The sequence below is a fragment of the Anomaloglossus baeobatrachus genome, chromosome 3 (genome assembly GCF_048569485.1).
Source record: "Anomaloglossus baeobatrachus isolate aAnoBae1 chromosome 3, aAnoBae1.hap1, whole genome shotgun sequence".
Classification (NCBI taxonomy): Eukaryota; Metazoa; Chordata; class Amphibia; order Anura; family Aromobatidae; genus Anomaloglossus; species Anomaloglossus baeobatrachus.
In genome coordinates this window covers 419521865-419546983 of record NC_134355.1, presented here as the reverse complement: position 1 = coordinate 419546983, position 25119 = coordinate 419521865, and the positions used below count along the sequence as shown (strand labels likewise).

The window sequence follows — 25119 nt, the reverse complement described above, 5'->3', positions numbered from 1 at the left end:
TTTGAAGTAACTGAACTTGCTAAGTCCTGACTTATGGCACACATACTTATCAGTTCTTACCTTTGCTTTGCAGTTTTCAAAATCCATGGTACTCGATGCTTATAGTGAATATGTCAACAACTTCAGCACTGCAGTTGGGGTCCTCCGGAAAACATGTGCCACCAAACCAGCATTTTTGGAATTTTTAAAAGTAAATTCATTGTTTTTTTTCCTTTGTCCCTGCTTCCTACTTAAGTTATTTCTGTTTATTTAATGCTTATTACTGAATGTAAATCTATGCTTCTTCTGTATATGTTGTTAAAGGAACCTGTCATGTGCAATATACACCCAGATCCACGAGCAGTTCTGGGTGCATATTTCTAATCCCTGCCTAACTGTCTCAGGCTATAGTAGTATACATAAAGAGAGCTTTAGAAAAAGCAGTGCTTTTTTTGGCGGCGGTACGGCGTACCGGAAAATCTGAAGAGCGCCTCTGACTCTGTCCACATGGCTAATTTGTAAACTATACACATTGGCCATATGTGGAGCGGAGGCACAATCCAGAGGCGTATCTAGGGAGGAGCTGGCGGGGCACTGTCGGGCTGCCTGATGCAGCGGTGTGGAAGTCTGCCGGGGTGGGACCGCTATTCTCTGAGCGTGGCTGTCACGCTGACAGCCGCACTCATAGAATCTGCAGAGCGCGGCTCCCACTGTTCAATTGTCCTTGTATCTGTCAGACTTCCGGATCAGAGCGACGGCTGTCATGTGATCAGGTCAGATGATCAGACTGCTGACCCGGAAGCCAGCGCCGCAGCGCAGAGGCGGCAGAGAAACGCTGATAAGTGCTCCAGTGTGGAGCTGAAGAAGACACGGAGGAGGAACATTATGGGGTGAGAGGTGAGTATTTATGAAACAGTATTGGGGAGAGAGGGTGGGGGAGGGAACTATCTGTGGACACAATATGGGGGGGACAGAGGGTGGGGAATGGGAACCATCTGTGGACACACTTTGGGGGACAGAGGGTGGGGAGGGGGCAATATCTATATTCACAGTAGGGGTGGGGAGGGGGCAATATCTATATTCACAGTAGGGGGGGAACTATCTGGACAGAGTACGGTGGGAAGAGATGATGGGGAGGGGGAAGTATCTTTGGACACAGTATGGGGAGAGAGAGGATGAGGTTTCATGCATGGGGAGAGAGAGGATGAGGTTTCATGCATGGGGACAGAGACGGTGAGGTTTCATGCATGGGGAGAGAGAGGATGAGGTTTCATGCATGGGGAGAGTGAGGATGGGGTTTCATGCATGGGGAGAGAGGATGAGGTTTCATGCATGGGGACGGAGAGGATGAGGTTTCATGCATGGGGACAGAGAGGATGAGGGGTGATGCATGGGGACAGAGAGGATGAGGGGTGATGCATGGGGACAGAGAGGATGAGGGGTGATGCATGGGGACAGAGATGATGAGGGGTGATGTATGGGGACAGAGAGGATGAGGGGTGATGCATGGGGTCAGAGAGGAGATGAGGGGTGATGCATGGGGACAGAGAGGATGTGGAGCGAACTAGAAAGAAATTTTGAGGACACAGAATAAAGAGTGACATGGTATGAGGAGCAAGTGGGCAGAATGGGGAGTGAGGTGTAAAAGTATATGGACACACAGAAGGTAGTGAGGAGACAGTAAGGGATGAGAAGAATGTGAGGGGCACAGAATAGAGACTGGGTAGTGGAGGTGGGTGGTATGGAGAAGGGGCAGAATGGGAGGACATTGTGAGGTTATAGCAAGAAGGGGGAGTGTGTTGAAGGCACAATATAAAGACTGGGCGGTATAAGGGGACACAGTGTAAATGACACTGTAAACAGTAGGCTCAGTTTGGAAAGAGAGGGAATACGGAGGACATGTACAATAAGAGGGACAGTGTGGATCATATTTTGTGAAGAGAATACTGTGAGGGGCCATTATTTATTCTGGGGCACAGTGTAGGGCAGATATTTTTAAATAGAAGTATTATAATCATTCTGCTACTTTTAGGGGCATCGTGTCAGGATGTGCTGCAGAAGACCGGAGAAGATGGAAATCTGCAGAGACGAGATGTGAATGTGAAAAGTCATCATTGCGTCAGGACAAGAAGAAGAATAGAAAGAAACAACCGGAGACAACATCATCTATAAGGTACCTGAATGTAAATATTTATTTGTGATCCTGACAATGTCTTATCATTAGGCCTCGGGCCCACTTGCGCATTGCTTCTGATCTGAGCGCAATGGGAACCCCACTGATCAGCTGATTATGGCGCAGGTGGCCGGAAATGCTTATTTCTGGATTTGCTCTGTCCTCTGATGGTGTCTGCGGCCGGGTACTGCACATCCACCTCAATGATTTTAATAGGAGACTGCTGCCACTATCAGGAGACGGAGCAGATCCAGAACTGAGCACTTCCGGCCACCTGCCACCACCGACACCTAGAGTAAGGAATTGGCGGGGTTGCCAGGTGCCGGACCCCGACCAGTCAGACATTGGTGATCTATTCTAAAGAAAGGTCATTAATGTTAAAGTAGTGGACAATCTCTTTAAAAAAGTCTTGTGCCGTCTGACAAGTTAAGGGTTACTATGTTTTTATTTATGTTGTTAGGAGCATTAAAGGAGTTGTCCAAATTTGTGATGAGTCTGCAGTCACTCCTTGTGTCACTCTGTGACTGCAGCCTTCTGAATTCTCACAGTGTGCACACTGCACGCTGTCAGGATTCTCTGGTGCCGGCAATGAGAGTGGGAGGTTATAAAGCTGCAAGTATGCGATTTACATAGATGTGGTCACATGCTGAACAGACATGCTCAATGAAAATGAATTGACTGAGGCCGGACACATCAAGTCAGAATGTGGCCAGAAGTATACAAATTTCATACTTGTGCTCACATGATCATCCACTCTCTCCACTGGCACCGCTCCCCCCCTCCTGCTCCTCAATCTCAGCCGGCGGTGCCTGACAGCAACACCCCCCATTCCCCCCGCCCCTCGCCTTCGAGATGAGTATCGGCAAATATTATTTTACAAAAAGCACTGAGAAAGAGTATTTCTAAAGATCCGTTATGATATGTTAATGAGTGCAGGGACTAGTCGCAAGGGTGTTCCTGCGCTCATTCCGCCCTTTATTGCACCTGACAGGTTCCCTTTAAAGGGTTTCTCCTTCAGAACAATCTCCTATTGCAAAAGCTTTTCTTTACAATGAGCAGATTTCTGGATGTCGACCTGCTGAAACCTTTGTCGTGCGTGGTGTATGAGGTGTTATGTAATATTAGATCTGAGCAATCAACCGCTCTGATAGTCTGACACGTTCGTAGTTTCCTGCATTTATTATGTCCATATTAGAAAAACCAATGAGGTGATGGTGGTCCAATTTCTTTTGCTTGATATTTTTATCAATTCCATAACTACTGTATCCATTTGAGCTGTTAACGCTCAGAGCTGGAAACCTTTACCATGTTGAGATTGAAATTACAATTTCCCATTTTCCTTTAGTATTATACAATTTTTTAATAATTACAGAAGTCACATGTGAGATGCCATGTTTAGCTGATATGATGCAGTACTATGGGCTAATCTGTTGGCTGCACCATTTTTTTTTCTAGACCGTGGCCTATTGCACCCGTCTAAAGCCTGCTTTACATGCTGCAATGTATCTTACAATGTGTCGGCGGGGTCACGTTGTAAGTGACGCATATCCAGCATTGTAAGGTACATTGCAGTGTGTGACAGGTACGTGCGATTGCGATTGAACGTTAAAACGTTCATCGCATACACATCGTACCTTTCTCTAGAATTGCACGTTAGATTGTTCATCGTACCCGGGGTAGCACACATTGCAGTGTGTGACACCCCGGGAGCGATGAACAGATCTTACCTGCCTCCTGCGACTCCCGGCCCACAATGCGGAAGGAAGGAGGTGGGCGGGATGTTTACGTCCCGTTCAGCTCCGCCCCTCCGCTTCTATTGGCCAGCTGCCGCGTGACGTCACTGTGATGCCGAACAACCTTCCCACTCCAGGAAGTGGACATTCGCCGCCCACAGCGAGGTCGTATGGAAGGTAAGTACGTGTGACGGGGGTTAATCGTTTGTGCGGCACGTTCAACAAATTGAACGTGCCACTCATACGATGGGGCGTTGCAAATTGCATACGATATCGTATGCGAAATTGCAACGTGTAAAGCAGGCTTAAGATAGGAGTGTTACAGAATTGTTTATACATTCATATTAGAAAACTATATGATTTTCTATTTTACAGAAAAACTATGGAAGCCAGAAAGCCCCTGTAAATACACATGCAAACATTCCATGCATGTGTTCTCATTTACTTTTTTCTCTGTCGTTCCCACAGTATTACATGGAGTCTATTTTCATTATTTTGAGAAATCTAGATCATAAAAGGTGACGTACAGTGTGTGTTAAATCGTGTAACAAGTGGTGCTGTGCACAGTTGTGACTTGCTTATATAGCTGTAGTATGATGCATGTTCGGTATGTTTATGTAAAATATATGTCAAGAATTGCTTCAAAAGCTACATATGAACAAGACGTTGTATATGAGTGTGATTCCAGCCATCGGTATATGCTGTGCATGTAACAGTATTTGCTTCTGTTTGATACTTTCCAGGCGTGATAATACTGTTGCAGGTAGCTTTGTGCTCTCAGATCGTCAGACCTTTCTCCTCTCCCGCCATTAATATAACATGAGCCAGTGAATAAGCTGCAGCTGTCAGTCTGGCTGAGAGGATACAAAAGCTATTTAATTGTAAATTGATTCTTACAGTAAATATACCAGTCTCATCTAGGCTAACAGATCTATTTAAAATTGCGTGCAGTATGTATTGTGCAATCTTGTGACAGATCTGTTTTAAAGAATATGGTAGGATATTTTTATTTCCTAAAAAAGTTGAGTCTAATACCTTGTAAAAATCCCTGATTTCCCCTGATTCTGCCACTCTTATCCAATTTTTGATGCGTCACTCCGATGCAGAGATATTCACATATGTTGCTTTTGGAGCGTATTATGTGAAATCTCTGCCTGAAGACCATCCAGGAGTTTCTTCAGAGTTGTTTGTGGGGGGCGTGCATTCTCAGTTGCTACCAATCATAGCTCAGCAGCATTTGAGACTGTTAGGCTATGTGCGCACAGTGCGTTTTTTGCGGCGTTTTTCGTGTGCGTTTTTGGCCTCAAAACTGCATGACTTTGCTTCCCCAGCAAAGTCTATGAGTTTTCATTTTTGCTGTCCGCACACAACTGTTTTTTTAAGCTGCGTTTTTGAGCTTGAAAAAAAAATGGACATGTCAATTCTTTCCTGCGTTTTTCTGTGTTTTCCGCCCATGCAATGCATAGGAAAAACGCAGCAAAACGCACCAAATCGCGGTAAAAACGCATGCGTTTTTTATGCGTTTTTTCAACGCAGGTGCGTTTTTGTGCGTTTTTAGCGGCCAAAAACGCACAAAAACGCAGCGTCAAAAAAACGCAGCGTGCGCACATAGCCTTACACTGTGATTTGAAAAGTTCAGGAGATTGGGAAGAAAGCTCATGCCTCCAGAGAAGACTCTGAACAACCGCCCAGTTGGATTGCAAGCAGAGATTTCATATACTGCACACCAAATGTAACAAATGTGAATATCTGTGCAATGGGTTAATGCACCACAAAACGAAAAAAAGCAAAACCGCAATTGGCTTTGATCCTAACCAGCGATAACCGTGGTTTCCACAAAAGTATTTCTTCTTTTCTGGGACTTAAGAGCTTGGAAAATGGCGCCTGCAATCTATTACAGCACAATATATTCTCCAAAAGTCAGATAGCACTCCTTCCCTTCTAATCTCTACTCTGAAGCCACACAGTAGTTTCCGACCACATATGGCGTAGTGCCGCGTTCGCAATTGCGTAACAAGTTATGGCTCTCCTTTTTAACCACTATCCTTTGTAAAAATGAAAAAATTGCAGCTAATGCAGCATTTTAGTGGTATATTTTATTTTCACGGCCCAATTTTTATAGAATTCTGTGAGGTCCACGTGGATTTAAAATTCTGACTATACCCCAAGGTGAACTCTTTGATTGGTATACTTTCCAATGTGACCTCACATACGTTTTATTATTTTTGCTGTTCTGCCACCTAAGAGCCTCTGCTAATACAACATGGCGTCATAAATCTGTTCCAACCAAAATTACACTCAGTAGTCAAATAGTGCTCCTTCCCATCCAAGCCCCACCATCCAGCGCTCTTTCCCATCCAGCCACTTATAGGGGTATCACTTTGTTCATGAGAAATTACATAGCACATTGTGAGATCTAATTTCTAATACTAAAGGCCGCTTTCCACGCTGTGATCTCGCTAGCAATATCGCTAGCATGCGTACCCGCCCCCATCGTTTGTGTGTCACGGGCAATTCGCTGCCTGTGGCGCACAAAATCGCGCGGACCCGTCACACTACTTACCTGCCTAACGACGTGGCTGTAACTGGCGAACCGTCTCCTTTCTAAGGGGGCGGTTCGTTCGGCGTCACAGCAATGTCACTAAGCGGCCACCCAATCAAAGCGGAGTGGCGGAGATGAGCGGGACTAACATCCCGCCCACCTCCTTCCTTCCTCATTGCGGGCGGCTGCAGGTAAGGTGAGATTCCTCGTTCCTGCAGTGTCACACATAGCGATGTGTGCTGCCGCAGGAACAACGAACAACATCGTACCTGCAGCAGCAACGATTATTGGGAATAGGGGTGCATGTCACCGATTAGCGATTTTGCATGTTTTTGCGACGATTCAAAATTGCTCATAGATGTCACACGCAACGACATCGCTAACGCGGCCGGATGTGCGTCACAAATTCCGTAACCCCAACGACATCGCTTTTGCGATCTCGTAGTGTGTAAAGCGGCCTTAACTCTTGTGAGAATTAAGAATTTAGGCTAAAACAACATTTTATTAAAAAAAAAATAAATGTAACTTTTCATTTTGATGGCCCAATCTTATACAATTATGTAAAATACCTGTGGATTACAAATGCTCACCAAACTGCTCAATTAATTTACTGAGGATTCATTTCCAAAATGGGGTCACTTATCTGGAGTTTCTGCCATTTTGACATGTCAGTAACTCAACAAACGGGACATGGTTTCCACAATCTGTTGCAGACAAATTGTCAATCCTTCCCTTTCGAGCCCTGCCATCTGCCTTAGGGCCATTTCACACCCGGCTTTTTTACTTATCCTGCACACTTCAGTACAGTGTGACACAGTACAGTGGCAGCGCGGCAACTTCTGGGTCACATGACAGCAAGTGACCGGAGCTTGTGGCGCTGCCATTGTACTGTATCACACTGTACTGGAGTGCGCCGGATCCACCAATTCGGCGAAAAGCTGGATGTGTGAAACGGCCCTAAGCAGCAATTTTTGACCATTAATGGGGTACTGTCACATACAGAATAAAGTGCATACCATATTATTGGGTCCATCTTCTCCTATTAGTATTGTGAAAATGAAATTTTAGGCTAAAGCAACATTTTTGTAGAAAAAATAATTTTTCATTTTTTGCGTTTCCATGTTAGAAACTTTTGTGAAGCACTTGTGGATCTTAAATCTTTGGTATGGGTCTGGATGAATTACTTTAGGGGTATAGTTTCCAAAAATGGGCTTACTCGTGGGCAATTTATGCTATTTTGGCACCACAGAGGCATCCACAATTTATTCCCTCCAAAATTTATTTCCAAAAATAAAATGATGCTCTTCCGAGCCTTTCCACTTGCCAAGGCAGCAGTTAATGACCGCAAATGGGGTATTGGGAGAAATTCTGTAATAAATTGTGGGGTTCATTTTCTTCTTCTACCCCTTCTGAAAATGAAAGACTTGTGGCTAATGCAATATTTTCTGCTTCAAACCTGAATGGGTCTGTAAAAAAATATAGGTTTTATACATTTCATTAAAAAAAATAAAATCTGCTGCAAAATGTTTAACATTCTAACATCCTAACCAAATATAAGATGACTGGAAAAATAAAAGTACACATAGATAGTCATACTAAACAAAAATCACTAATATATACTATCTGCTATAAAGGCATAACAATTCAAAGTTAGAAAATTGCAAATCTTTCCACATTTTCAACAAATTTTTGATAATTTTCCTAAATAAACACAAATTTTATTGACCAAAAGTGCAACGTGTCAAAGCAGATCCTTCACCTCCCTGTCTTGCCACTCCTTCCTCTGCTTGACTGACAGCTCACTGTCCCTAAAGCCACTTGTAGTGTGACAGTATTGGAAATGGATTAGTGATGTGAGAAATATTCTACTTGTCTATAAATGACTATATGATTATTATTCTTGTATTTGGTCTTGTGTTACAGCAGAGTCAAGACTGCAGTCCTGATCGCATTACTCTGTATGGTTTGATGATGAAGCCAATCCAGCGCTTCCCTCAGTTTATCCTCTTGCTACAGGTCAGTCTGTCATGGATCCACAAGAAGCTATCCATTTTATTACAAGCAACACGCTGCTCAAGAATAAAATTATGTAAAAACTCCACAGCAGAAATACAGTAATAAATTACGGCTGTAAAGTATACTTTTCTAATTGTGTGCTCTAATATTCAGACTATAGCAGTGAAATACCTAAAACGTTATATTGCAAATTCAGTTTTCTTTTGGGTTGCAGATTTTTTTTAAACACAGACCATATCTCAGTAATCTAGGCCTAATTTAGAAAGGCTGATGCTGGGGTCCTTCTCCTATTGATGTGTCTGCTATCTTATATGAGGGAAAATTGGTGCAAGATCCATTTTCAGCACACACCTTACCTAAATGGAGCATTGTTGAGTCCCCAAAAAGAAAATCTCTTTGAAAAATTAAGACATTATGCACACACTACAGTTTTAACTGCAACCAAAACTGCACCTTGTCACAGAGAGCCTGGAAATGTAAAAATAATATAACACTTGTAATGATGGCGCATTTTTGGCACATTTTTGTTAATGCGTTTTTTAAAGGAGAAACAAAATGTGATAGGTTAGGATAATTGACAGATAGCTAAAATAGATAGATAGAAAAAAAATAGATAGAACTATAGATAAAAAGAAAGAACATATAGAATAGATAATAAGAAAGAATAGATAGAAAGAAATAGAATAGCTCGATAGAGGGAAAGCTAGCTTAACTAGCTGTTTTTTTAATTATTTTTTGGTAAAATAATGACGTGGGGTCACACCATTTTTCATATCCAGCACAGAAACAGTAGTAGCTGCAGGCGGCAACCCTCAGCTGTCTGCTGTACCTTGGCTGGTTATGAAAAATAGAGGGGATCCCACGCTTTTTTTTTTTTTTTTTAAACTATTTGATTTATATATTTTTTTTTTAAAGATGACGTAGGGTCCCCCCCATTTTTCTAAAACCAGCCAAGGTTCAGCAGACAACTGAGGCTGATATTATTAGGCTGGGAAGGGCCATTGTTATTTGGTCCTTTCAAGCTTAACAATAGCAGCTCACAGTCACCCCAGAAGTGGCGCATCCATAAGATTCACCAATTCTGGCGCTGAACCCGGCTCTTCCCGTTGCCTTGGTACGGTGCCAATCTGGGTAATAAGGAGTTAATAACAGCCCACAGCGACTACTAAGCACTAGATTAGTGATGGCAGGTGTCTATGAGACACTTCCCATCACTAATCTGTAAGTGAAAGAAAATAAACACAAACATCCAAAAAAAAGCTTTATTTGAAATAAAAGACAAAAAAGCAACCTCCTTCGCCACTTTATTAACCCCCCGACACCCCCCCAGATCCGATATAATCTACACAAGGTCCCACGACACTTCCAGCACTGCTACATTTGACAATCACAGCGAGGGGCATAGAACATGAATGCTCACTGTGATGTTCAGGCCGCAACTGAAGTAAGCCACGCAATCAGTGGGGATGTCATTCAGGTGATCTGCGGTCACAGCTGGAGTCCTCCACCTGTAACCACATATCATGCTGCGACTGAAGTGAGCCGCGTGATCAGCGGTGCTGTCACTCAGGTGATCTGTGGTTACAGCTGGAGTCCTCCACCTGTGACCGCAAAGCAGGCCACGACTGAAGTGAGTCGCAGGTGGAGGACTTACTTGAGTGACATCCCCACTGATTGCGTGGCTCACTTAAGTCGCTGTCTGAACCTCACATCAGGCAGTCATGTCCCATGGCGCTCTCTGTGATTGTCAGATGTAGCAGTGCTGGAAGCCTCATGGGACCTCGTGTGGATTACATCGAACCCGGAGGTGTGTTTTGGGGGGTTAATAGAGAGGTGAAAGACGGTGCTTTTGTCTTTTATTTAAAAAAAAGTATTTTTTGGGTGTTTGTGGTTATTTACTTTCACTTACAGATGGGGGTGTCTCATAGATGCCTGCCATTACTAATCTAGGACTTAGTGGCGAATCCTCTAATTACTAGTGAGAAACGCAGTGACAAAACGCAAAATGAATGAACATGCTGCATTTTTTTAGTCAGATGTTTGTGACAAAAAACTGCAACGTGCACACAGCAAACCTGAATTCTCATATAATTTGCTGGAAAGTCAAATGTCAGAATTTTCTAACAACAAAACTGCACCAAAAAACGTGACTAAAACCTCAGCGTGTCCATATAGCCTTAAACTATCTTTTTTTTCCCAAAGTATATGCTCCCCCCACTTTTGCACAGTATGGCTTGATAACAATATAGACAACTGACTTACTCGTGAATAATGGTACATTTATAACGATGCCCTCCACTCCAAATAGTAAAGGAAATCTGTCAGCAAATTTTGTCTATTTATTCTGAGAGCAACATTATGTAGGGGCATAGACCCTGATTCCAGTGCTGTCACTTACTGGGCTGCATGTTGTTATATTTAATAAAATTAGTGTTTTTTTTTCTTTCAGCATGAGATTATCATTAGAGGACTTGTTGCTTTGTGCCATGTAGTCCTCCTACTCTGTGTAACCTTGCCCCCACCACTGATTAGCCTCTTTTTACCAATTTACAGGGTACACAAAAAATTACCAATCAGTGGTGTGGGTGGGGTTATACAGAGCTCAGCATTCAGAAAACTGGTAGACCTGCATGTCTCTACATCATGCAGCTCTCAGATGAGGCACCAAAAATCTGTGACAGATTCACTTTAGGAGAACCTGTCCTGTCGCCTGACACTTTTAAGCTGCCATGACCTTTTTCGAGCTTTATTTAGTTAGCCTAATAATGTTTTATTATTTTTGAGAACTATACATATTTGAGTAAAATCAACTTTTATACAGCACATCACTGTATGCTAATGACTAAGGGCTAGTCTACCTAGACAAAGTGAATAAAGCTCTAAAAAGTCATGGGGGCTGCTTAAGTGTCAAGTGACTGGGCAGGTTCCTTTTAAACAAATGTAGTAGTAATATTAAAATGGTTTTAAGGAAATATGTCACCGTTTTTTTGCTCCGCCATCTGACAGAAGCATGATGTAGAGACAGAGACCCTGATTCCACACCAAGTAGTCTTCTAATGATCTACTGCTGATTAATCAGTGATTTTATTAAAAATTCACTAAGCAGCCCAATAAGTGCCACATCACTGCAATCAGGATCTCTGTCTCTATATTAAGCTGCTCTTACCGTAGATTAGGTGGCAAAACTGTGGTGACAGATTCCCTTTAAAGTAGATCGGTCTCCAGATTTGCCTTTAGGCTTGTGTATTTACTTTTGAAAACCATGTTATAATGGCTGTATAATTCTTTCTCTAAGTTTTCTTGCATGACATTAAAATTAATATTTTATGAGCACATCTCCAGCTCCTAAAATGTTGGGGAATAGGTGTTTGTTTTGTATCTGCTGATTGTAGAGATTATACATGTAGTAAGGAGTGTAGATTTGTAGCATCGGCCCATTGTTTGGGTTTTTCATGTAATTCACTGCATGTCAGGATACAAGGGCATCACTAGTGGTTGTAATTTATTTTCACCCAATGTCGCCATCTGAATAGAAGGTTATTTAATCACAATAGGGAAGCACAATTTGGGGTAGGCTTAAGAAAACTGGTGCCTTAGGAATTAATCTGACCTCAATTTTACAAGGTGGATTTCAGCACAAAATGACTGTTCAAACAAAGCCAAGCCATAGAGTTCAGTGCACCTTCTGCACCTGCTTGTTATCTGCACCCTCCTCTGGCTCCTTTAAGGCCTGTTCTGTTAATCAAGAGGGAGGAGCAGATGGATAACCTGTAGCTGGGAAGGTGTACTGAACTGCTCGGCCAAGCTAAAGGTCCACCGGGGGTCTGTGCTTGGTTTGACCAGTCATTTTGTTCTGACAGACTGCATTTGATTTCTAAAACTGCAATATCAAAATATAATCAGCTCTGTAATTAGTTGCCTCTCGATTGCTTTGATAAATCTTTCCTGGTGTATTATATTTGCGTTCTCTCTTTAAGACATCGGACTGCTCTTTTGCTGTAACTTAAACACTTTCTATTGTTCTCCTAACCTTTCTTGATTTTTTTTTTTTTGCAGGATATGTTGAAAAACACAATGAAGGGCCATCCAGATCGGCTTCCCCTACAGATGGCTCTTACAGAGCTGGAAACGTTAGCAGACAAACTTAATGAGAGGAAGCGAGACGCAGACCAACGCTGTGAAATTAAGCAAATTGCCAAGGCGATGAATGAAAGGTATCTGAACAAGGTAAGGGACTATGGTAACAACATGATAAACATATACTGATGGCTCCGCTGCTCCCGCCTGGTCCTTGTGACCATGCTCGTTCCAACATGTTAGTGTGGTAGCAAATAGGTGACTGCAGCAGTGACACATTACTACAGCACGTCTGGTGCAAAGCTAAAAAGAAAGCCAACATGGATCCTGTCCACCCAATGTGAAAAGTTCTTGGTAGGTGCTCAACAGGCCTCTCATAGTAAAATTCACCAAAAAAGGGATCCATGTTTATGGCAACTAATCAAAATTTAGCTTTTGTTTTCTAAACTGAATTTCAAAAAATGCTCCATGATTTGCTTGCTGAGGATAGCAGTGCCGCCTGTGTCTTCTGAGGCGGGTTTGGTACAGGATGAGGTCTGATATTTAGTTGTATATTTCTATTCACCAGTACATTGGCAAGCTCTCAGGAGCATATTACATACACTGTGTGCCGAATTATTACGCAAATGAGTATTTTGATCACATGATAATTTTTATACATGTTGAACTACTCCAAGCTGTATAGGCTTGAGAGCCAACTACCAATTAAGTAAATCAGGTGATGTGCATCTCTGTAATGAGGAGGGGTGTGGTGTAATGACATCAACACCCTATATAAGGTGTGCTTAATTATTAGGCAACTTCCTTTCCTTTGGGAAAATGGGTCAGAAGAGAGATTTGACGGGCTCTGAAAAGTCCAAAATTGTGAGATGTCTTGCAGAGGGATGCAGCGGTCTTGAAATTGCCAAACTTTTGAAGCATGATCACCAAACAATGAAGCGTTTCATGGCAAATACCTAACAGAGTCGCAAGAAGCGTATTGGGCAAAAAAGGAGCAAAATATCTGCCCATGAATTGAGGAAAATCAAGCGTGAAGCTGCCAAGATGCCATTTGCCACCAGTTTGGCCATATTTCAGAGCTGCAACGTTACTGGAGTATCAAAAAGCACAAGGTGTGCCATACTCAGGGACATGGCCAAAGTAAGGAAGGCTGAAAAACGACCACCTTTGAACAAGAAACATAAGATGAAACGTCAAGACTGGGCCAAGAAATATCTTAAGACTGATTTTTCAAAGGTTTTATGGACTGATGAAATGAGAGTGACTCTTGATGGGCCAGATGGCTGGGCCAGAGGCTGGATCAGTAAAGGGCAGAGAGCTCCACTCCGACTCAGACGCCAGCAAGGTGGAGGTGGGCACTGGTATGGGCTGGTATCATCAAAGATGAACTTGTAAACAATTTTCTCGACCTAATAGAAATTAACAAAATCTTGCCCTTCAAAAACATACAAAGTAAATTCAACATCCCAAATAAAGAGAAAAAAATTTGGTACCGTATAGAAAATTTTCTTACAAACAAAAAACCTAGATTTCAGCTTCCTAAACCCCTAATAAATTTATTGAATAATCCATTAAACCAAATTATTTGGAAAAGCAGTAATATATATTCCTTGCTAAATGAAGATTATGAATTTGAGAAAAAGCTAAACCTAAATAATTGGGAGAAAGATTTGCACAAGGAATTCCCTATAAGTACATGGAAACAAGCTCTGGAAACAACTTATGCAACTGCAACCTGTGCTTCTCTTCAGGAGACATATTATAAAGTGTATTCCAGATGGTACTATACCCCTCTAAAGTTGTGCAAGTTTTCTGCTGAAAACTCACCACTATGTTGGAGAGGTTGTGGGAAAAATGGATCCTTTATCAACATTTTCTGTGGATGTCCTTTACTTAAACCCTTATGGAAGAAAGTTAGAGACCTCTTAAAGCAACTGACTGCAAAAGATATAAATCTTTCTCCAGAATTGGTTATTCTTTCCATAGGGTTAGAAGAATATGAGAAAAAGTATAGATACATTGTCTGTCACATTTTCTTAGTTATTAAGAATTTATTAGCAGCCAACTGGAGAGAAGAAAGAATCCCATCTATTTCAGGAGTTACGGACAGGGTTTCAGCTCATAATTTATATGAGTATAATATTGCGTTAAAAGAAAAAAACTATCAAAGATATAAAATAAGATGGTCTCTTTGGTCCCAGAAATACATGCCAAACCTTGTTTTGAATTAGTTCCTTGACATTATCTAAATAATATAAATGCAATATGTTATTTCTGAATGTGTTTATATACTGTGCTAAATAAATATGAGTTTATAATCTTGCTTGACTTTGAAACTTAACGAATTACCTCAACGTCTTCCTCCTTCCCTTTCTCCTCCCCCTTTATATTCCCTAACCCCTTCCATTCCCACTTCCCCTCCAATACCCCTTCCCATCCACTTTTAGCCTACCCTTTCTTCCCTTCCTCTTCCCCTTCTTTGTTATTTCAACAATATTTTTAAGAATGCATTTTAAATACTTCAATTACCCCCTCCCCTGTTATTGTAAACCCCTTAAAATGTAATAAAGTATACAAAGATGAACTTGTGGGACCTTTTTGGGTTGAGGATGGAGTGAAGCTCAACTCCCAGACCTACTGCCAGTTTCTAGAAGACAACTTCTTCAAGCAGTGGTACAGGAAGAAGTTGGTATCGTTCAAGAAAAACATGATTTTCACGCAGGCCAATGCTCCATCACATGCATCCAACTACTCCACTGCGTGGCTGGCCAGTAAAAGTCTAAAAAATGAAAAAGTAATGACATGGCCCTCTTGTTCACCAGATCTGAACCCCATAGAGAACCTGTGGTCCCCTCATAAAATGTAAGATCTACAGGGAGGGAAAACAGTACACCTCTCGGAACAGTGTCTGAGAGGCTGTGGTGGCTGCTGCACGCAATGTTGATTGTAAACAGATCAAGCAACTGACAATCTATGGATGGTAGACTGTTGAGTGTCATCATAAAGAAAGGTGGCTATATTGGTCACTATTTTTTTTGGGTTTTGTTTTTGCATGTTTATTTCTAAATTGTGTGCAGTTATATTGGTTTACCTGGTGAAAATAAACAAGTGAGATGGGAATAGATTTGGTTTTTAAGTTGCCTAATAATTCTGCACAGTAATAGTTACCTGCACAAACAGATATCCTCCTAAGATAGCCAAATCTAAAAAAACCCCACTCCAACTTCCAAAAATATTAAGCTTTGATATTTATGAGTCTTTTGGGTTGATTGAGAACATAGTTGTTGATCAATAATAAAAAAAATTCCTCTAAAATACAACTTACCTAATAATTCTGCACACAGTGTAGAGCAGCTTTTCCATACCATACGCACTGATCTATAAATGATCTGTAGCTGATACTTTGCCAGGTTTCTGACAGGAACCACAGTGGGTGTTGGATAGTGTTACCATGGTAAAGCATGTACTTCTCATGCATTGACTGAGCTCTATCAATTCTCAAACCCATTAAGTAAAAACATAATAAAATATCTAGTCAGTTTTTCTATGAATTGATATAGGTTTTCTTCTTTTATTACCTTGTTCACAGCTTCGGATGTGTCTGTCCTTAATTTGTACAATAAAGAGAAAGTCTGGCATCAACTGCTGTAGGTATAGGTGCTTTTGGGTAAAGAAATATATCACAAGTAGCAAGCACTCAGAAAGGAGAGGAGAGTAGTATTAGATGCAAGTGTTTTTTATTGACAACTGACAGACTGCAAATTGGAACCCTGACAGAGATGCTAGGTCATACGGGTCAGCTCGGACAACCGTCAATGTAGAAATAGATGGAGGGCATCACATTTAACATTGTGCGGTATCAAAGTGGTGGTGATGAGGTGAGTGAAGGCAAAGGAGTGGAATAGAAGATGCCTGCTATTAGATGTCCATGGAGTGCTGTAACAGCGGTGGCAGAGAAGCAGCGGTGTGCACCTCTAGCATCTCTATATTAAGCAACTACCTTGAAAAAGGTGTAAAAACCGAAACGTTGGTTGTTGCTATATGTCAGGGTTCACATTTGCAGTCTGTCGGTTGTCAATAAAAAACACTTGCATCTAATACTACTCTCCTCTCCTTTCTGAGTGCTTGGGTTTTGCTACTTGTCCTTAATTTGCGTCCGCACCTGACAGATCTAGAATATCTTGAGATTTATTGAGCGAGATGTTGAAAATAAAAACTGTCCTATCCGTTACTTATAGATTCCTATGTAAAAAAATTACATGTTTGCATTATTGGATAATGTAAAAGATGTATTGCATTGTTAGGATGACAGATTGTATAACTTAAAGCCCAAGTGTGCTGGATAAAAGAAAAAAGCTCCATACTTAAAAGGGTTGTCCGTGGATTTTAACATTGATGGCCTATCCTCAGGATAGGTCATCTATGTCTGATCGGTGGAAGTGTGACCACAGACATCACCCGCTGATCAACTGCTACAGCTGCCAGTGGAACAGCTCCATCAACAGAATAGTGGCTAAGGGTGCACATCCGTTCCTTATTTAAATCACTAGGGAGCATATGTACATGACCACTATTCTGTTGATGGAGCTGTGCTATGCAGCTACAGAACTGCGTAGTTCCAGCCTCAGTGGGAACAACTGATTAGTGCGGGTGGCTGGTGTCGTGCCCCCACTGATTAAACATTGTTGAGCTATCCTATGGATAGGTCATGAATGTTAAAATCCCGGACAACTCCTTTAACTTCTAGACCAGCATTACTCATCTTGACAATATCCCTTTCAGAACACGTCATGTAAAACAATGTCATGTGACCATTGCAGTCAATGAGCTGCTAAACAGTGGCTGCAGAAGTCATGCTACAATGTTTATGTAAGGCAACTGGCAGAGTCACATCATAGAGATTTGAGGAGTGATGCCGGTCTGGAAGTTAAGTATAGAGCTTTTTTTAATTTTTATTTTAAGCAGCACCCTTGAGCTATTAACCCCTTAATGACCATCGATATGCCACGCCAACTCGAAGGCCGGGGGCACTCGGAACCGGGTCGGACTAGTCCGGGGATGTCAGCGCTGGCGGTGCTCGGCTCCGTGACCCTGGCGGTGTCTTTTCAAATGATAAAGGGAGGCGATGATGGGAGTTCTAGTCAATATTAAATAAAGTTCGTGATGCCACCTGTGGATTGCGGCTATGGGGCCGTGGCTGCTGGACGGGACTCCCTGGTGTTATGGCAGCTGCGATGTTTCTGCTCCCCACAGGTGTAGCGGGTAACCTCGGGGCAACCGTTAGGAGTCAGTGGTAGGGACTGGGTGGACTTTAGGGTACTGGGCGAGGCAGTGGACAGTAACAGACAGAAACAAGGATTTCTTTACCTTCTCCTTTACTTGGCTTAACTGATGAAGTCCAGGGAGCCTGTTACAGGTGGTGGTGGCGGCCCGGTAGCCTGGAAGTGGTCCGGGAAACTCACACTGGCCAGGAGACTAATGTGGCCTGATCCCTACGCTCCGTCTGTTTATGCAGGGCCCCGCTGCTTCAGCTATGCTGAGGCCCATTCCGCTGTTCTCTGAGGTAATTTTTACCTCACCCATATGGCAGGCTGCGTGGACCAACATAGGTCCCGCTCTGCTGGTCGCGGCTCCAGGTCCTGGCTCTGCAGCTGTGCCTCCGGGTGTGGGGTGGGCAGGAGACCTGAAGTCCTTCTGGACTAGAGGTTAAATGTGGTTAAAAGCCCCCCATGGGCAGGATGAGCCGATTGTTGCCATGGTACCCCAAGGTCTTTTGATGACCCCAAGATATGGTGACCTGTCAGATCCTGTTATGAACTGGGTCTAACAGGCACAGTCATGTGAGTCACTGACAGGAGTACTGCAGTACATGAGAGCTTGATTAAGATGAAAAATATGTCCCTCAGTGGGACTAAGTGAAAAAGTAAAAAAAAAAGTTAAATAAAACGTAACGTAAAAATAAAACCAAACGAATAAAGTGCACAAAAATCACTTAGTGCAGTTTCGTCACTAAAAGCGCAGTTTTTGTGTTAAAACAAAACTAAACAAAGAAACATACATGCAATTGGTATTGCCACGTGCAGAACGACCTGATCTATAAAACTGTCATGTCATTTATTCTGTATGGCTAATGCTGTAAAAAAAAAAACAAAAAAAAACCAAACCAAAAACGTCATTTTTTTCAGTGTTACTGACACAAAAAAGAGTAAATGAAAACTAAAAAGTTAAATGTAAAAAATAAAACATAGAAATGAAAATGTCAAACTGTCCTGAAAAAAACAAGCCCATGACTCATTTGGAACGGAAAAAAAAAATAAAAATATATATATATAATATGAGTACAGACCAAAAGTTTAGGCACACCTTCTCATTCAAAGAGTTTTCTTTATTTTCATGACTCTGAAAAGTGTAGATTCACATTGAAGACATCAAAACTATGAATTAACACATGTGGAATGAAATACTTAACAAAAAAGTGTGAAACAACTGAAAATATGTCTTATATTCTAGGTTCTTCAAAGTAGCCACCTTTTGCTTTGATTACTGCTTTGCACACTCTTGGCATTCTCTTGATGAGTTTCAAGAGGTAGTCACCGGAAATAGTTTTCACTTCACAGGTGTGTCCTGTCAGGTTTAATAAGTGGGATATTTTGCCTTATAAATGAGGTTGGGACCATCAGTTGTGTTGTGTAGAAGTCTGGTAGATACACAGCTGATAGTCCTACTGAATAGACTGTTAAAATTTGTATTATGGCAAGAAAAAAGCAGCTAAGTAAAGAAAAACGAGTGGCCATCATTATTTTAAGAAATGAAGGTCAGTCAGTCCGAAAAATTGGGAAAACTTTAAAAGTGTCCCAAAGTGCAGTGGCAAAAACCATCAAACGCTACAAAGAAACTGGCTCACATGAGGAACACACCAGGAAAGGAAGACCTCTAAGAGTCACCTCTGCTGTGGAGGATAAGTTTATCCGAGTCACGAGCCTTAGAAATCGCAGGTTAACAGCAGCTCAGATTAGAGACCAGGTCAATGCCATACAGAGTGTTAGCAGCAGACACATCTCTAGAACAACTGTTAAGAGGAGACTTTGTGCAGCAGGCCTTCATGGTAAAATAGCTGCTAGGAAACCACTGCTTAGGACAGGCAACAAGCAGAAGAGACTTGCTTGGGCTAAAGAACATAAAGAATGGACATTAGACCAGTGGAAATCTGTGCTTTGGTCTGATGAGTCCAAATTTGAGATCTTTGGGTCCAACCACCATGTCTTTGTGCGATGCAGAAAAGGTGAACGGATGGACTCTACATGCCTGGTTCCCGCCGTGAAGCATGGAAGAGAAGGTGTGATGGTGTGGGGGTGCTTTGCTGGTGACACTGTTGGGGATTTATTCAAAATTGAAGGCATACTGAACCAGCATGGCTACCATAGCATCTTTCAGCGGCATTCTATTCCATCTGGTTTGCGTTTAGTTGGACCATCATTTATTTTTCAACAGGACAATGACCCCAAACACACCTCCAGGCGGTGTAAGGGTTATTTGACTAAGAAGGAGAGTGATGGGGTGCTACACGAGATGACCTGGCCTCCACAGTCACCAGACCTGAACCCAATCAAGATGGTTTGGGGTGAGCTGGACCGCAGAGTGAAGGCAAAAGGGCCAACAAGTGCTAAGCATCTCTGGGAACTCATTCAAGACTGTTGGAAGACCATTTCCGGTGACTACCTTTTGAAGCTCATCAAGAGAATGCCAAGAGTGTGCAAAGCAGTAATCAAAACAAAAGGTGGCTACTTTGTAGAACCTAGAATATAAGACATATTTTCAGTTGTTTCACACTTTTCTGTTAAGTATTTCATTCCACATGTGTTAATTCACAGTTTTGACGCCTTCAATGTGAATCTACAATTTTCAGAGTCATGAAAATAAAGAAAACTCTTTGAATGAGAAGGTGTGTCCAAACTTTTGGTCTGTACTGTATATATTTCTGCTGTCTATTTCTTCATTCTACCTCTCAAAATAATGGAATAAGGTTCGGCTGATGTTTATCCACTGATCTCCGCTTAGCGATACGTCGGGGTTTCCATGTAAATCCCAAAACTGCTATTCAACAAAAACCCATGACAGAACCACTCACTGTAATGAGGCATATAGAGCCACTTTGGACTCCGTGTGGTCTCTGTTCCCATCATTTTAGGTGTCTTTTTAGCTCACAAATGCTATTGACAAGAGTTCTGAAAAGATAGATACAACTGGAACAAATCCCAGAGTCCAAAGTGTTGCCATCTACCTCATTATAGTCAGTGGTTCTGTTCCGTATTTTTTTTTAATCACATCTTTAGGGGCTTTATATGGAAACCCTGACATAAGTGCTCAGCGTAGAACACAAGAATATGATACCAGCCTTGCACTGGAAGCGATCAAAAAATGTTATATACCCTACTGCTCAGATGGACGCGACTCGAGTACTGAGTATAATGGAAGTAAGTGAATAGAGAAAAATGCTTGAGTTCCCCAGTGACTTCCATTATACTTGGGTACTCGAGTTGCGTCCATCTGAGCATCCAGCTGCTGGTTATGAGGACAGAGCACCCGAGCATGGTAGTGCCTGCTCATCACTAGTAAACACATCTATATGTATAGAGAATTACAACAGAAAAGCTGAGAAATTCTAATGGTCAGTGAGGATATTTCCTTAAAAGATTGGGGATTTTTTTTGTCATTTATCCTTAAGGCTTTGCAAGCATTCCCCCAAATGTCAGCTGATTTTCGCTCCAAATTTTTATAACTCTAGATATAGTGTATAAGATAGGATGGTAACATGTAATTGGGAACCACAAGATATAACAAAGTCTGACATTCAAAAAGGAATTTACAGTTAAAAGGGACATGTCACCAGGTGGACAGTGGGCAGTTTTGCTCTAGATATGCCCCCAGACCATCTGTGAGCCCCTCTCTCTGATACAGATCGGACAGTCTGCAGCCAGATCAGGGGGCACATTGATATTTGCTACATACAGACTTTACACGCTTTACACGCTGCGACATTGCTAACGAAATATCGTCGGGCTCACGGTGTTTGCGACGCACATCCGGCGTCGTTAGCGACATCGCAGAGTGTGACAGCTAGGACACGTCGCTCTTAACCATAATGTCGTTGGTGTTTCATTCAGCAGGTTGTTCGTCATTCCTGCGGCACCATACATCACTGTGTGGGACACCGCAGGAACAACGAACATCATCCTACCTGTGTCCACCGGAAAGGAGGAAGGAAGGAGGTGGCGGCATGTCCCGGCCGCTCATCTCCTCCCCTCCTCTTCTATTGGGCGGCCGCTTAGTGACGCCGCTGTGACGTTGCTGTGACGCCGAACGCACCTCCCCCTTGAAGTAGGGATTGTTCGGCGGCCACAGCGACGTCGCTGAACAGGTATGTGCGTGTGACACTGCCGTAGCGATATTGTTCGCTACGGCAGCGATCACCACACGTCGCACAAACGACGGGGGCAAGTGCTATCGCTCGCGACATTGATAGCAATCGCTAGCGATGTCGCAGCGTGTAAAGCACCCTTTAGTTTTAATGTTGCATAAATGCATGTTCAGTGAGACCTCTGTAGTGATGGTTGTAGTTTTATTCCTTTTTTATCAATAATTTAAACGCTTTATGATAAAATTTGGCCCTCTAAAAACTCAGTCTGTTTTGCCTGTTGCCTTTATTTTCACCATATTTAGCCATGGGTCTCTGATATGGCACATACAATGGAACCTTGCTTTACGAGAACAATCCGTTCTGGGACTGTGCTTGTAAACCAAGTTACTCGTCTAGCAAAGCAAGATTTCCCATAGGAAATAATGCAAGCTCAGACAATTCATACCACAACTTGTTTAATGTCCCCTATTGTGCCATTCCACACATGCACAAACACACACAAACAAACACGCACACACACATATTATGTTCACCTTACCTTCCGTTCCATCGCCGGCCTCCCGGTTCTTGTAGGTCGCCGGTACATGATGTGTATCGGGTAACCATCACGACCGATGCCGGAGCTTCCGCTGCCAGCGCGCTGACGTCAAAGGCAGGTGCCACTTGCCTCTGATTGGTCAGCGCGTTGCCTTTGAGAAGCAGCTGACAGCGGAAGTTCGTCCATCGTCGCGATGGTTACCCGATACACATCCTGTACCAGCGAACTACAAAAACCAGGAGGCCAGAGAGGGAATGGAAGGTAAGGTGAGCAGCATAATATGTGTGTGTGTGTGTGCAGACTGCAAAAGTGGGTCAGAGCGCGGAACCGGAAGTGTGTGCGGTATTTGCTCGTACAGCAAAGCATGCTCGTAAACTGAGTTACAAATTTACAGCAAGCTTTGCTCGTATATCGCACACCAAGTTACTCATAAACCCAGGTTCCACTGTATTTAGTTGCAATACGTTTGTCTAGAGCGTTTTAAAGTCACAGTTTATCATTCTGGCTTAAGGCCCTGTCACACACAGAGATAAATCTGTGGTAAATCTGTGGTAAATCTGTGGTAAATCTGTGGTAAATCTGTGGTAAATCTGTGGTAAATCTGTGGTGGATCTTTGGTAGATCTGTGGCAGATCTGTGGTTGCAGTGAAATTGTGGACAATCAGTGGCAGGTTTGTGGCTGTGAACAAATGGAACAATATGTCCATGATTTCACTGCAACCACAGATCTGCCAAAGATTTATCGCTGTGTGACGGGGCCTTTAGACCTATTTCTCTAACTAAGCAAGCCCACTTTCCATCTATTTCTTAAAGTAACAGAAGTGATGTATCTCAGTGAGTTGTAACTTTTGGCACGCAGTCATTGTGCAATGAAATTTGTGACTATCCATGCAGAAAAATAACAAGCAAGATTTAATGTATTCCCTCTATTGTGTAAAAAGATTGCAACTTTGTCTACTTGTCCTTGACATGTAGCTCCTTAGTAATGGAAGCAGATATCTCATCCGCTCAGATGACATGATAGAAACGGTCTACAATGAAAAGGGCGAGATACTGAAGACTAAGCAGAGACGTGTCTTCATGCTGAACGACGTCCTGATGTGTGCCACAGCCAATTCAAGGTGGGTCCTAGAGCTAAGGTATTATTTCAAGAAGCAGTTTCAGAAGCCAGTAGCAGAATACAACAGTTGTACTCCCAGCTGCTTTGTGTACCACTGTTTTATGTGTAATATACCAGTCATAGTGATGTTGCGTCTCTAATATTCCTCTTCTGGCCGGCCATGTTGCACCTACAAGTGGCCAGCAGATGGCAGCAAATTACAAGTACAAATCAGCCTGGCCGAGTCTGCGAACGATTGTGATGCATGTTACTAGTTGTCATTCAGGTTTATCAGAATGATGATAAAATGTATGCTGGATGATTGTACTTAAAACAGATTAACTGTCCTTTACATCAGCACTACATTATCAGGCTCCTCGTGTATATAATATACATATCCATATGAAACAGGTTTTAAACTATTATGACTGATGTTTGTTCTAGAAGGGAAAGAAGTGCCCAGTAGTGTAATAAATATCTGCAGATGTAATACTGGTGCCTTATTGCATGTGTGCCTTGGTGCGCTATAGGACATGGCTGTACGACAGATGATTTACACCCTCTTTTTTTCTGTTAGATCATCCAATGAAGGCAGTAATATGGTAACAGCCAGTCAAAAATACTTACTAAAATGGAGCGTACCCTTGGGCCAGGTTGAAGTCATTGAATACGGGGAAAGTGAGGAACAAGGAAATCAACCTCGGTTTTCTTCTTTACAGGCAGCTGAGAAAGTTGTTTGTGTCAAACCAAGTAAGAGCTTAATAAAAAGCCCAGTAGTGACAAAGACTTTATGCCCTTCTAATTGCACTTTATTCCTTGGAGTGTGTGTTGAAAATATCATCCTGTGCTGTTTGTTCCTTTAATAACAAGGCATCGTAAAGGAGTTATGGAATGAGTATAAGCACACTTAGCCTAATGACATCTTAGCTCCTGTTCTATTGGCCATGATGAAAGGAATCGCCTTTACCAGCTGTCTAGGTCTGTGCCCCTAGCCTATGCTATACATCAGGAGCTTTACCTGACATACACTGTACCATTCACCAGACATAGGCCAAAACTGGTAGATATGTGCTCTGACTCTGGCTGGTGCTCCCATTGCTGCTAGAGGTGATGGTCAGGTTTCTCACTATGAGAGAGACCACTCATTCACCTCTAGCAGTGCTGGGACATACTGGCCGAGGGCTTTGCCGCACTAGTCTTGTCTCCAGCTATCCGGAGAGTTTATATCTGGATGTGATTCAGCAGCCAGGCTGATTGCCAAAACTGTGGGCAGCATGATTCCGGTGACAGGATCCTTTAAAAGACCAAAATACAAGCCAACTTGTGGCATTTGCTTTATCACTTGCAGTAGCAGAATGGTTTAGATCCGGTCACATACAGATTACTTTATGACCGTGTGAATAAGCCTGAAGTTTGTAACTAATCATAAAGACCACAACTAGTGGTAAATGATTAAGGCACTGCTTCACATAGGTGCACAGCTTCCTTTTATTGCTTTCCTATGAATGATGCTGTATCTTCTGTTCTCTACCACTATATGGTCC

The 25119-nt window shown here is 42.4% G+C and overlaps 1 protein-coding gene across 6 annotated transcripts in view; it reads left to right on the top strand.

Annotated features, from left to right (window-relative positions):
* ARHGEF10 (Rho guanine nucleotide exchange factor 10) overlaps positions 1 to 25119 on the top strand; it is a 291401-nt gene that overhangs the window by 182652 nt on the left and 83630 nt on the right. For 4 of the 6 annotated variants that reach the window (XM_075340320.1, XM_075340319.1, XM_075340324.1 and 1 more), the window contains 5 exons: positions 74 to 190; positions 8351 to 8443; positions 12500 to 12670; positions 23452 to 23597; positions 24153 to 24325. In XM_075340320.1, the coding sequence (XP_075196435.1) occupies positions 74 to 190; positions 8351 to 8443; positions 12500 to 12670; positions 23452 to 23597; positions 24153 to 24325 (700 nt within the window). The remainder of the gene's footprint in view (positions 1 to 73; positions 191 to 8350; positions 8444 to 12499; positions 12671 to 23451; positions 23598 to 24152; positions 24326 to 25119) is intronic. The other 2 variants (XM_075340323.1, XM_075340321.1) reach the window with 1 other exon arrangement.